Source organism: Aedes albopictus, chromosome 3, assembly GCF_035046485.1.
Source record: "Aedes albopictus strain Foshan chromosome 3, AalbF5, whole genome shotgun sequence".
In the NCBI taxonomy this organism is placed as follows: Eukaryota; Metazoa; Arthropoda; class Insecta; order Diptera; family Culicidae; genus Aedes; species Aedes albopictus.
This window is the reverse complement of record NC_085138.1, coordinates 321,357,834-321,371,588: the sequence shown is the minus strand read 5'-3', so window position 1 is coordinate 321,371,588 and position 13,755 is coordinate 321,357,834. Positions and strand designations below refer to the sequence as shown.

Genomic DNA, 13,755 nt, shown 5'->3' with positions numbered 1-13,755 from the left:
GCTGCTTACCGGACCACGTTCCAGCTTCACATCTTGCAATATTTTAGCTTTTACAGCGTCCGCCGTCAATGCCACTCCTGATGCTTCAAGCCCCATAATCATCGGCTCATATTGATCGGGAAGTCCCATCAAGAGGATTGCAGCTAGCCAGGAATCGTCCACCTTAAATCCGATTGACGCCAGCTTATGGCTCGTGCTCATGAGTTCGTCGACGTAAGCTTCTACACTTGCACAGTTTACCAGACGCACCGACGTGAATTTCCGCAGTAATCCAATCTTCCTGGTTAATCCGCTATCTTGAAAGGCCGCCTCCAGCTTCTTCCAAGCTTCCTTCGCGTTGACTGCGTCCTGTACTAAGCTGTAGTTATAGCTTTCAAGGCTCAAACAAATTGTTGCCAGTGCACGTTGCTTGATGTCCTCGCTCAATCCTTCGTCGTTGCTTACGGCATTCCAGCTTCCTTCCCGGATTAGAATCATCCGCATAGCAAAGGCCCAAGTTGAATAGTTGTCTCTTCCGCGCAGCTTTTCTATGGCAGGCAGCGCCACGGATCCTCCGTTGACTCGAACACTTCCTGTGACAGCCGAACTTCCGTGTCCTGATCCATCTCCAAACTGGCCGGAACGAGAACTTCCTGAATTCGCCATTCTTCACAAAAACGATACTTCCGCTATTCAACTTTATTCCGATTTGGGTTCTGGGCCCATAACCAATTGTAATACGCAGAGGAAAAACGAACTGTTCTATTGAACGTTACACAATGGAATGAACAGATTTATTTTCTCAACTGTTTATCTAACTAACAAGTGCATAGCGACGCGGTTACCAGCCTACTTACAACAAATACGCCATGTTTCGATTGACATGAGTGATCCTTTCATTACATATAGAAGCTTTTACAGACGTCGATAATAGTTTGCATAGACGCGACGAAGCGACACAAAAATTTAAAAAAAAAACAATAGTAGCAACACATTATTTTTAAGCAGTTTTATGGCTTTAAAACGGCATTTGGAATGCTTAAAACCCAAAATAAAATGTGCATTTGAAATGCTACATAACAGCAAAAGGTTTTTGAACTGCATTTTGAATGCTAATTAAGGGTATCTAAGCTGTCAAACTGCTATGCTAGAGCAGCAAGCAGATTACATGCAAATATAAGACTGATGTACTGCTTATTCAAATGCTTATTGGTTACCTGGGTCATCTGTCTATAACTCAGTTCAGAAGTCTGGTATTAAAATGTGATGTTCGACAAATTTGTAGATTAGTGTTTTTCCTACGATTATCACCAAAGACGCCATACTCTAACTCTCATATATACCACGAGTGTGCGCTAGAATAGTAGTATCACCTACTCATACTAAACCATTGAACAATTTGACCGTTTAGTATCAGTAGCAGGTACTAACACTTTCACGCAGGGTTGCTCTCTGTCACTATCAAGGTAGGCGAATCGCCAATATTGGTGGATGGCTGTGCTCCGTTGAGTCAAATCTAAATAAACGCTCACCGTGTAATATTTAATAACAAGTATTGTATGTTAGCATTAACATTGAGCAAGTCGCATGAGTTCGTGGGTGGTACTGTCCTAGATCGCTGTTATGAGGGTTTCCTCCTTTCCGTCCGAACCAAAGCTCACAGATTTGACTCTTAAACAAGACTGACGCAATCCTACAATTGTAGAGAACTATACTGGCCACGTCGTTGCGACTGCTGCTGGAGCTCAAGTCGTTGCTGCAGTCATTTGCAATAGGATAATACGACCGCTGTCGAGACTACAAAGAAGCCTGAATGTCCCGACAGAGTACTTCAGCATGAACATTTGTGGCAACGCGACGAAGACTCAGATCATCCTCTTTCCCCTTTTCCAATTTGGTCCGGCAGAGGATTGCCGAATCACGCTCAATTGTTCAGCGGTAGAATGCGTCAAATGTGGCTGATTATCTTGGCCTTACTTTAGACAGCAAGTGACTGTTAAGACAACAGGTTAATAAGACGGTCTCCAAATGAAACTTGCTGAATGCTTTTTTCCCCGCTCATCAACCGTAAGTCAACCTTGTCACAGAAAAACACATTTGCTGTTTACAAACAGATCATCCTTTCAAGGATCGAATATGGTCTGCCAGTCTGGAAGAGCTACGCCAACATCCATCGTTTGGATCTCCAAAGAGTTTATAAGAAGTTTCTCTTGGAGCAGAAATGAATGGTGACTAGACAAATTGGAATCGAGCATTCGCGTCTTCGGCCATCGTCAGAGACACTACGCTCACGCTGTGTACCACAAGCGTGTTTTTTTCATGGTACGTGTATTCAGTACACGGCGCGACCGCTTCCTGGTTAAACAAAACTATGGTCCACTGCACGAATTTGTGCTGACAGGTGCTGACCTGCTTACTCTCATTGCAGACACCGCTCAAACGTCAAATTTCGTATGAGAGTAAGTAGGCCAGTATAAATTCGTGCAGTAATCCATATTTAACACTAGCTACATCTAGCTGTCCCGACAAACGTCGTAGTGCCTGCCTACTATGTTTTTTTTTGCTTTTTGTTTGTTTTGTGAAGGAATTTTGAAGATCCGTTGACCCGTTTTCACGCCAAATCGTAACATTATTGTCTCAAGGCATACTTAAATGCTAGCGATCGTACTTGCTTCAAGGTTTGCTGTTCAAACACTCCTCCTCAAGTGCGATATATTGCATTCCAAAAGATTCCCTAAGCGTTCCTTGCTTGAGCCGTGCCAAGCGTTTTGTCAGGATATCACCATAAATTCGGTTAGGCAGCACTTTACCTTCAATGTTCCATTGTTGCAAAGGTCACGGACTAGGTCACGGATAAAGTTGAATCATGTATCAATAGGAGGCAAGCAGTGAAGTACTAGATTGAAAGTAGTGAGCTGGATTTTTGTATGGTGAGATGATCGATTCTCCATTTCTGCAATGAAATGGTGCAAACAGCGTGGGTTATATGATTTCTTGCCTAATTTGATGCTGTTTGAGCAAAAGTTTGGGTAACTGTGTAGTTGAATTTGCAAGAAATAAATAATACAACAACGCAGTTACCCAAACTTTTGCTCAACCAGCATCAAATTAGGCAAGAAATCATATATCCCACGCTGTTTGCACCATTTCATTGCAGAAATGGAGAATCGATCATCTCACCATACAAAAATCCAGCTCACTACTTTCAATCTAGTACTCCACTGATTGCCTCCTATTCAATATGCTTCGTACTTTGGGATTCTTCTTTAGCTCGCAGCAAACTAAAGATTCCAACACAACGTGAATCATAGCAACCTTAAATTAATGTCGGACTTCAATGGAAAATATTTGGCATAATGACAAACAATGTAATGGCACTTTAATGCAACTCTGGTTATCTTCCTTGATAAAAATCGATTTTTGAATTTTCTCACACAAGTCCGGCAAAAGTTTTACCAGACGCAGCTGCTTCAGAAATCGTCACACACCGAGAAAAATTTCTACTCAGTGGCTGAGTTGGTCTTACTCAGAAATCGAAAAATCATTTGTTTTCTTAATTAGTTTCAGCTAAAAGTGGGACAACCCATTGCCCATTTCTGAGTGAGACCAACTCAGCCACTGAGTAGATTTTTTTCTCGGTGCATACTCGGCTTCTGTTGTTACACTCTAAAGAATTTTCACGTCCGATTTACGTGAAATATCACGTAGCTCATCCTTATTCTCAAAATCTCAAAAGTTACGTGATGTCAGTAACTGTCACTAGAAAACCACGTCGTGTGCACCGCCCTGTTTGGTTAAATCCACCTTATTTTCACGTAAATCGTTTCAATGCGTTTGTGTTGGTGTACTTCCGACTTGGAAGTTTCCGCGAAACGAAAGTTACGTGAATTTTCAGGTGTGAAAAAACAGTTCAATATGGCGTCGGCTACAGCACTAGGCTTCGCGACTCCGAATCACAGAAACGACTGGTACGACGGCGAATGTGAACAGTAGAAAAACGAGAAGAATGCAGCATGGGCGAGAATGCTGCAACACCGTACGAGAGCGAATGAGGCACGTTACAAACAGAAGCGGAGCAGGCAGAACTCAGTCTTCCGGATGAAGAAGCGCCAGCAGGAAGAACGAGATCGCGAAGCGATGGAAGAGCTGTACCGCGCTAAGGACACACGAAAGTTCTACGAGAAGCTGAACCGCTCGCGCAGAGGCTTTGTGCCACAAGCCGACATGTGCCGAGATAATCACGGGAATATTCTCACGAGCGAGCGTGAGGTGGTCGAGAGGTGGCGGCAGCATTACGATGAGCACCTCAATGGCGACGTTGCAAGTACCGAAGGTGGCGTGGTAACAGATCTAGGAGTATGTGCACAGGACGAAAGACTTCCGGCCCCTGACCTTCAAGAGATTGAGGAGGAGGTTGGCCGGTTGAAAAACAACAAAGCCGCAGGAGCAGATCAACTACCAAGCGAGCTTCTAAAATACGGTGGAGAAGCACTGGTGAGAGCACTACACTGGGTTATTACCAAGATTTGGGAGGAGGAAGTATTACCGGAGGAATGGATGGAAGGTATCGTGTGTCCCATCTACAAAAAGGGATTGTTGGATTGCGGGAACTACCGCGCGATCACACTACTGAGCGCTGCCTACAAGATACTCTCTCAAATTTTATGCCGCCGTCTATCACCGATTGCAAGAGAGTTCGTGGGGCAATATCAGGCTGGATTAATGGGTGAACGCGCTACAACGGACCAGATGTTCGCCATCCGCCAGGTGTTGCAGAAATGCCGCGAATACAACGTGCCCACACATCACTTGTTCATCGATTTCAAATGGGCGTATGATACAATCGATCGAGAACAGCTATGGCAGATTATGCACGAATACGGATTCCCGGATAAACTGATACGGTTGATCAAGGCGACGATGGATCGAGTGATGTGCGTAGTTCGAGTATCAGGGACACTCTCGAGTCCCTTCGAATCTCGCAGAGGGTTACGGCAAGGTGATGGTCTTTCGTGCTTGCTGTTCAACATTGCTTTGGAGGGTGTAATAAGAAGAGCGGGGATAAACACGAGTGGGACGATTTTCACGAAGTCCGTTCAGCTGCTTGGTTTCGCCGATGATACTGATATTATTGCTCGTAAATTTGAGACGGTGGCGGAAACGTACATCCGACTAAAGAGTGAAGCCAGGCGAATCGGATTAGTCATTAATGTGTCGAAGACAAAGTACATGATGGCAAAGGGCTCCAGGGAGGAATCACCGCGCCGGCACCCCGAATTCATATCGACGGTGATGAAATCGAGGCGGTTGAAGAATTCGTGTACTTGGGCTCACTGGTGACCGCCGACAACGACACCAGCAGAGAAATTCAGAGGCGCATTGTGGCAGGAAATCGTGCCTACTTTGGACTCCGCAGAACTCTACGATCGAATAAAGTTCGCCGTAACACGAAGTTAACCATCTACAAAACGTTGATTAGACCGGTCGTCCTCTATGGGCACGAAACATGGACCCTACGTGCAGAGGACCAACGCGCCCTTGGAGTTTTCGAACGGAAGGTGTTGCGTACCATCTACGGCGGAGTGCAGATGGAAGACGGGACTTGGAGAAGGCGAATGAACCACGAGCTGCATCAGCTGCTGGGAGAACCAACCATCGTCCATACCGCGAAAATCGGGAAGCTACGGTGGGCGGGTCACGTCATCAGGATGTCGGATAGCAACCCGACTAAAATGGTTCTCGAGAGTCATCCGACCGGTACAAGAAGACGTGGAGCGCAGCGAGCTAGGTGGGTCGACCATGTGGAGGATGATCTGCGGACCCTACGCAGAGTGCGGAACTGGAGACAAACAACCATGGACCGAGTGGAATGGAGGCGGCTACTATGTACAGCAGAGGCCACCCCGGCCTTAGCCTGACCGGTAAGGTAAAGTATGGCGTCGAGGAGTAGGTTGGCGAAAGAACTGCATGCTGAGTTTCTGTGGAAGTTGCTGCAAGTATTAAGATAATTTAATACTTATTTATTATAAGCAGTTGTGTATTTTTCTATTTTCAATCATTTCAGGAGCTGGAATAGGTGTCTGACGGTATCGGAGGTCCAGTTCAACGGTGTTTGAAACGGCTGGACCTTGGGCTGGACTTCGAAAATTCTGCGTTAGAACCCCGAGATTTGGTTTGTGTTATCTAATCACAGACGATTAGAAACTAATGTAGATGTATTATTTTGTATGTAGGTGTACATTTATTAATTTAATAACTCCAAAATAAAATAAAACTATAAGATTTTTCTTCGTTACATATTGGCACCAGCTTGTAGCGTATTTGAGGAGGCAAGAATTTTTAAATCCCAACTAAATGAAACGACATATTTATTAACCGGAAGGCTTTTATGCTTGTTCCTCGGCTTTTTAATTGCATTTTGGAAGAATTTAAAATCTCTTGCCTCTTCAAATATGCTGCAGGTTGGCGCAGCTGCTTTATTTTCATTCAAAAACATGAATAAATTACGTGAAGTTCGTGTAGAACTAATCATGATTTCACGTTAAATTTACCTAAGATTCCAGTAGCTCTCACCCAGATTTCACGTAAACGATGCATAAAATTCATGTCAAATTTACCTGAATCATCACGTCGATTACCCAATCTCAAATGAGTCCAGCTACCTGAAATTCCGGCGAAGGCTACGTGAAAAATATGGTGGACGAAAACTACCTATCTTTTCACGTAAATCGGACGTGAATTTTTTTCAGAGTGTAGTATCATGCATTATTGTTAACGAGCTGTCCATGAAATCGATCTTTTCCCAAGTTGAAACACGAAACCCGTGTTGGATTTACGGTCGGTCTTTACGTCTTGTGCAACCCGAGTCAGCGTTTCCAATCAGGTCACCATCTCCGATGAGTATCAACTTCAGGTCAGCAATCGAATACACATATCACAACGTGCGTTTCGCTTCTGTCCAGTCCGATTCGGTTGGTTTGCTAAGCTTTCGTACAAGAATTGATGCGCTTCTAGTGATGTCGGGTCTGCAGTTTACCGACAAATAAAGCAAAGATCCGATCAAACTCGTATACTTCTCTCCTGTCGGTAATATCTCATCATTTTGCTGGATGTTGAGGTAAGCAGGATCCATTGGTATTGCAGACGGTTTAGCTTGATCCAGCTGTTGTAACTTCATCGCTAATGACTGGATGCAGTTCTTTAAGCAAAGCATAAACTCTCCGGTGCATGCTTCGGTACCCAAATAATTCTTGACTGCTCCAAGGCAAGTGATCTTGAACTTTTCTCGAAGACCTTTACTTTTTTATATTCTTCTCCTTCTGAAGTAACGACGAGCATGTCGTCAACGTGAAGCAGGATACACGACAGATGATCACCTTTCTTTCTTCTATCACGAAAAGACAGCTATCAGCTTCTGCGGGTGCATAGCCAAGAATCTTCAACCCGTCGGTGATTTTTTTGTTCCAAATCCTTCCTGACTGTTTATGTCCATATAAACTCCTCCTTAAGCACCATAAATCATTGGGGTTGACAGTCTCGTATTCGGAAATTTGTCGCATCAATACGAGCTTGTCCAATTCTTCGCACGAGTAAGCAGTCTTGACCAGGGATGGGAAATGTCTTAAAAATGTCATTTCGTTATTTGCCAATTTTACTGCACCCAGGAGAAAATATTAATCGACGACATCATTGATTATCCATAACTAATCAGCATTATGAAATGATAATGCGTGCAAACAGAGATTTTCACAGGAAGTGGTATAACTAGAAAAATGTCATGACATTTTTTTTATCATTAAATTCCATCCTTGGTATTGACATCTATGTGCTTCACTTACATTCCTTGTCTAAGAGATGTACCAGCCTAGGGCTGAAAATCTCTTTAATAAAGTAACGATAACGATTCCTCGCCTGGCAGTTACAGACAAAAGCGCACAAAGTGTTATTTGTTTCGCTACTGGAGCAAAAACATCATCATAACCAGTCCCATATTTCTAACTGTAGTCTTGAGCAACATAAGGGTAGACCTCTTAAGTTGCAAAAATACTGTTAGAAACAAAACCAAAAATTAAAAGAAAATAAAAATAAATTTTAACTTGGAATGAGGATAAACTTCGAACCGAAAGAAACAATTTGGGTTTGAGGGTGGCTCCAGGGAGGAGCATTGGAATATAGGTAGCCTATAACTCTCGGTTACGATATCAGTCAGAAATTGTCTAGTTTGATGAAAGGTGCGTTTTTATTATGTATGAAATAGGAACGGTCATCGGCAGAGCTAGTCTGTCTAGGGCCGACGTGGTCATAGCGGACTGGACAGGAAATCTTCTAGATAGAGAGAACAGTTTGCCAAAAAGGCAAAACGATAACTTGTTGGAATCTCCAAACAAGCGTTAGACTTGAACCTAGCAGGATTTCGCCAAAAGGGCCAGGGGCTTAGGGTGGCAGAACTTCAAATAATAAATGAAAGAAGCCCATGTAAATTTGACCTGATCGCACTACGGTGAACTCCGAGGAAATGATAGACACCTTGAATTGAGCATTGGACGCAGTTTTCTGAGTATTTGCAATATTCCATGTAGCTATGCAGATAGAACTTAATAAGAATGATTTAGAATCAAGAAGCAAAGCTATACATTTAAATTAAAGTATCACAACTGCAACGTCCTCCCTTCTAGAACAAACCTCTTACCCGAAAGACTTCTTCTTCAGAAGCTCGTGTTCCGATTTTGCTTGCCGCAACCAGTTCTTCAGATCTCGCGTCTTCTCTAGCAAATTAACGGTATACTGATGGTGTTGTTGCGGATGATATTGAAGATGCTGCTTTGAAGCTAGAGTTTGCTGATGCGACGACCCATTGCCTCCGAGAGCTGGTGTTCCAGGTTTCGGGGTCATCACTATGTCGCAAAAGTGCTGCGACGGATTGTTCAGGTAGTCCAACTCCTCGTACCCACTGGGAGCGTGATTAGGATCTAGAAACAGAAGCCGATTAGAATGCTTTTAGTATTCCAGTGTTTCATGCATACTTACTCAAGATATTCCAGATATCCTGTATTTCACTATGTAGATGTTCCAGATATTTCAACGTCTCGTTCGGCTCATGACCACCGAACGGCCTTCGACCGTTATTGTGCTCTGTTGGAACATCGGTACTGCTGAAACCGGAACTCGAATAGGACGATAGATCACTCAGCGTTTCCTTGGGTTTCCTGTTGATATCGATATTTTCCGGTAACGTGGGTCGATCCTTCTCCGATAGTTTCTGTAGTGATCTTTCCAAATGACGTAGCCGAATCACTTTCTCACCTAGAAGCGCTCGAGTACGATGTAGTGATACTTCCATTTCCGTCAGTTCCTTTTCCTCCTGAACAATGAAAAATTATTTGAAATGAACCATCATCAACTAATCTCCTCATACTTACGGTAAAGATTTGATCCATGGTGTGTTTGTTCTTCACTGTGTGCTTCACCGAAATGTCCCGCTGCTTCGATTTGAAGAGGTTTTTCTGTGCCCGCAGAGATTCCTTCGCCCGCATTACCGAGTCCCGCTCTAGCAGTATGCGATGTTTGAAGAAATCCAACTCCGTACTGCCGCCGTTGTTCTCCAGGTCACTGAACGGGTACCGCAGATGGTACGGCGTGTCCATGTTGCACTCGGGAATCTGATCCTCCAGTTCCTCGAGCTTCTTGAGCTGAATGCGAAGGTTTTCTACCGGTGTACAAGGTCGCTCCCGTTCGTGCTTTGAAGAGTTCAGCTTCGAGGTAGACGCCGACTTCGTTTTGGTGAAGAGTTTACGCTTCTGTCGAGTCATCGGCACACTATTCTTGTCGTGATTCTTGTCGAACTCGGAGTCCGAACTGAAGTTGTCGTCACGAACGTTAGCAAAAATGCTACGGATTTGGAAATAGTTCTTGGAATAGGTTGTCTCGCTCTGACTTGTATCATCGGTGTTTTGAACTCGGTTATTATTCAATATGAATGGTTTGCGAGGCTCTGTTGGGGCGGAGGAAGCCACCTGTTGATGAGTGTTTCCATTGTAGTGGAGAAGTTTGCTCTTATTCTCGACCAGGTAGTTATTCTTGGCAGGGAAACGCTTGGAGGCAGCCGAAGGCGGAGGGGTGCTGATTGAAGACTTTTCCGAGTTCATCATCAGAGACGGAGGCCCACCGGCACTTGATTTCACATCGTACGGATACTGAGGAGTCGGTTTCGAATGAGTCCTATCATCAGTTTCGTAGCTATTGCTGAGAATACTTTGCTGTTGTTGTTCTCGGCGTTTCTTGCGACGTTCTAGAGAAATTCTGACATCAGTCTTCAGTCGGGTATACTTCTCTTTCAAACATTTGTACTTATCCTCAAGCAATCGCTTCTCGCAACGAATCTTTTCGTACAGCCGATCCTCGCCAGTTTCTCGCATACGTTGGCGTTCGACCTCCAGCTCGTGTGCCAACTTTATCTTCATCTCTGTCAAATTTGTACCATGTTCTTTCTTCAATAGCTCCTCTTCCATCTTCAAGTCACGCTCCAACTCTTCTACAATTTCATCATGATTCTTCTGTAAAGTAGCCATTGTCGCCTTGTGTTCATCCGTAACTTCTTTGACTTTTAAATCGAATTCTTCCTGCAGCGTTTCCCTATAGATCCTGTACTCTTTTTCGTTCTCTTCCTCGTAGTCAGCCTTCATCTCATTCAGTTTCACCTGATAAAACTCCTTGATTTCCTCAATATTTTTCAGATGGTGCTCGTTCAGCTTATCCTTCTCTTTATTGAGCATTTCTTCGAAATGTACCTTCTCTTTCGCTAATTCAGATTGAATATTTGCTTCCTCTAACACCCTCAAGTTCTTTAACTCTTCCTCCAGTTTTGCTTTATACCGAGCTTTCTCATCTGCAATTGAATCCTTCAACTGTCTAATCGAATCATCACTGACCCTTTCCACGGAGAATCTTCTTCCAACTACTTCCTTCAACACTTCCGCCTTACTGTCAATCTCTTCGCTAGCATCTGACTCTTCTTCGGATGTTTCCGTTGAATTAGACTTCTTTTCCGAACCTTCAACAGCTTCCTCCTCCTCTTCAACATCCTCGTCTGCATCGTTGTCGTATCCTTCGACAAGCTCCTCAAAATTTATCAACGAATCGTCTCGCACCGCTTCCAATTTGTTTGACTTCAACTCCGCATTCAAATCGATATCGAAGCGCACACTCTTCCTCTCATCCGACAAATCCTCGTTCGGAGTTCCCTTGTTTCTGATATAGGTCAGACTTGAATCTCTCAATATCCCTTTCACTTCCTCCTTCTTACCGAACTCCAAACTTTCAAACTCCGGTTTCTTGTTGGACTTCAAGAATTGTGATCCAGTTCCCGTAAGGGTGAATCCTTGAAAAGTCCCACGCGACAAACTGGTCTCCGACCGATCCCGCAGGCTGCTTCCCAAGTTGAACGAAATCTTCGGTGACATCGCCATTGCTCCAACGCTTTCATCAATCTTCCTCTCTTGAGCCACCAACTCCAACCGCTGACTGTTATTTTCCTTATTTGAGTCTCCACTCTCTTCCTCTTCTTCGTCTTCGTTTCCAACTTCTTCCCCCACTTCGATCTCATCCGCTTCCTCTGTCCCAACACCTTGATCTTTCTCCGCTTGATCCTTCCTCGGATCTACCTCCTTCACACTATCCTCCCTATCAGATTCCACCGAACTCGACCCAACTAGCCCAAACAACCGATCCGGTGCAAAGGGTTCCTTCCTCACAGCACCCACCACAATACACCCATCTTCTACCGGTGCCGGAGAGTCTATCTCACACTTATCACACCCACTGGCACTGCCTGCACTTCCACTTCCGCTGCTGTTGTTGCTATTGTTGCTAGCCGCTGACTTCAAGCTACGGAAGCCGGAATCTGCTAGGGACGTCGAGTCCGACCGATCCAACGAAAGGGCCTTACGGGCATCGACCACCTTCTGTCGGTAGAGAACGTCAATCGGGTGTTCCCACTGGGACTTCCGGGTGTACCGGTCGTAGTAGTAGTACGCCTTGACCTGTTTGCTGTAGCTGCGAAATGGGTGTGAGGAGAGAAAATGAAAGAAATGCATTAGAACAAGAACGTTGTGGCGTTAAATTGGGTTTTTAAATTTAAAAAATATTTTGTTTTTTTTTTTATTTTATACAAAAGATCACCTTTTCATGAGCCACTATAATTTTTTTTCAGATTTTTAGAACTTTGTTTTGGTACCTAAAATCAATTTCAAAGAGATTTTTTTGAAATCACCTTTTGACAGCTGGGCAACTGTTTGACAGCACCGCCCAGTACAAATTGCGACGAGGGGTGATTCGACAAATCGCTCCCATACAAACAAATCGATTTTTAAAAGGATCCCGGGTATCAAAATCCATGAAAATTTGGATTTCGGCTTAGTTTTGCATGCAGATTCAGAATATGGAATTATCTCAACACCGTTAGAGAAGCCAATTGGCTGTTTAAAAAAAACCTATGATAATTGTACACCCAAAAACCAATTAAAACCGAGCTTCTGAATAAATGTATCATGGAGTTGGAGGGAGTTTAATGGGCGTTCCAGGGGTGTTGCTAGGGGTTTCAAGAGTGTATTTTTAAGTGGTCTCAGAGTGTTCCAAGAATGTTCATGGGGTGTCAGGGAGTTTCAGGTGTGCTATAGGGCTGTTCCAGGGGATGTCAGGGGCGTTATAGGAGTTTTTGGAGTGTTTCAAGAGATTTCAGGAGTATTCAAGTGGATTTTAGGGGCATTTCAGGGGTTTTCAAATACATTTAGGGGCGTTCTAAAGCGTTTTAGGGGCTTCACAGAGTTCTTCCAGGAGTACACTAGAAACCAAGTTCTTTCTTTCGAATTTTCAGCAAATTAACTTGTCAAATTTGGGAATTTCAAAACGTTTCAGGAGCATTTCAGGGGTTTTCAGGGATTTCAGGAGCGTCTCGGAGAATTTCGAAGGCGTTCCAAGTTGCAGGAGATTTTATGGGCGTTCTAGAGAATTTCAGGGACACTCCAGAGATTTCAGCGGTGTTCCAAGTGATTTCAAGGGCGTTCCAGGGGATTTCAAGGGTGCTCCACGGGATTTAAGGGGCATTTCAGGGGTTTCGAGGTTTTTTTTTTTTTTGTTTTTATTTATGTGTATTTTAACTAGTTGCTAATTCTACACTCAGGGGTTTCGAGGTGTTACAGGCAGTTTCAGGGGCGTTTTAGCGGGTTTCGGGAGTGTGTGTGTTCCAGAAGATTTCAAGAGCGTTCCAGGGGATTTCAGGAGCGTTACATGAGTTTTCAATAAGTCTTGGGGGTGTTTGATGGCGTTTCAGGGTCGTTACTCTGAAAGACAGCTTGCGGTAACGAGCAGCATAAAAATGTTTTAAAATTTACCATGCTGAAACGTAATCATCGACCAACGAACGCTTCTTATTTGCGTTTGTTTTCTCCCATATAAACCGGTTCGATAACCGAGTGATAGTGTGCGAACCTCATGATCTTAAGGTTCTTGGTTCGAACCCGGTTGCCAACAGAAACTTTTTTGATTGTAAATCAGGTCCATGGTAAAATTTGAAACATGAATCTGTTGAATTTAAAGGAAAATCAGTCTGCACAAATTTTGTGGCGTTGTGTATTTAAATTGATGCTCAGAATAGTAATTTCAACCGCAAATCGTCTTTCAGTGCATATAGAGTTTCAGTGACGGTCCAGCTGTTTCAGGGGTATTCCAAAGGTTTTAAAGGCTGATCCAGAGAATTTCAGGGGTTTTCAATGTGTTTCA

At 43.8% G+C, this 13,755-nt stretch overlaps 1 protein-coding gene across 1 annotated transcript in view; it reads right to left on the bottom strand.

Annotated features, from left to right (window-relative positions):
• Positions 1-8,652: 8,652 nt before the first annotated feature.
• LOC109623307 (centrosomal protein of 164 kDa) overlaps positions 8,653-13,755 on the bottom strand; it is a 40,287-nt gene continuing 35,184 nt past the window's right edge. The window contains exons 3-5 of the mRNA XM_062842786.1: positions 9,399-12,030; positions 9,007-9,340; positions 8,653-8,948 (exon numbers count right to left, since the gene is read on the bottom strand). Of these exons, the coding sequence (XP_062698770.1) occupies positions 8,665-8,948; positions 9,007-9,340; positions 9,399-12,030 (3,250 nt within the window). The 3' untranslated portion in view covers positions 8,653-8,664. The remainder of the gene's footprint in view (positions 8,949-9,006; positions 9,341-9,398; positions 12,031-13,755) is intronic.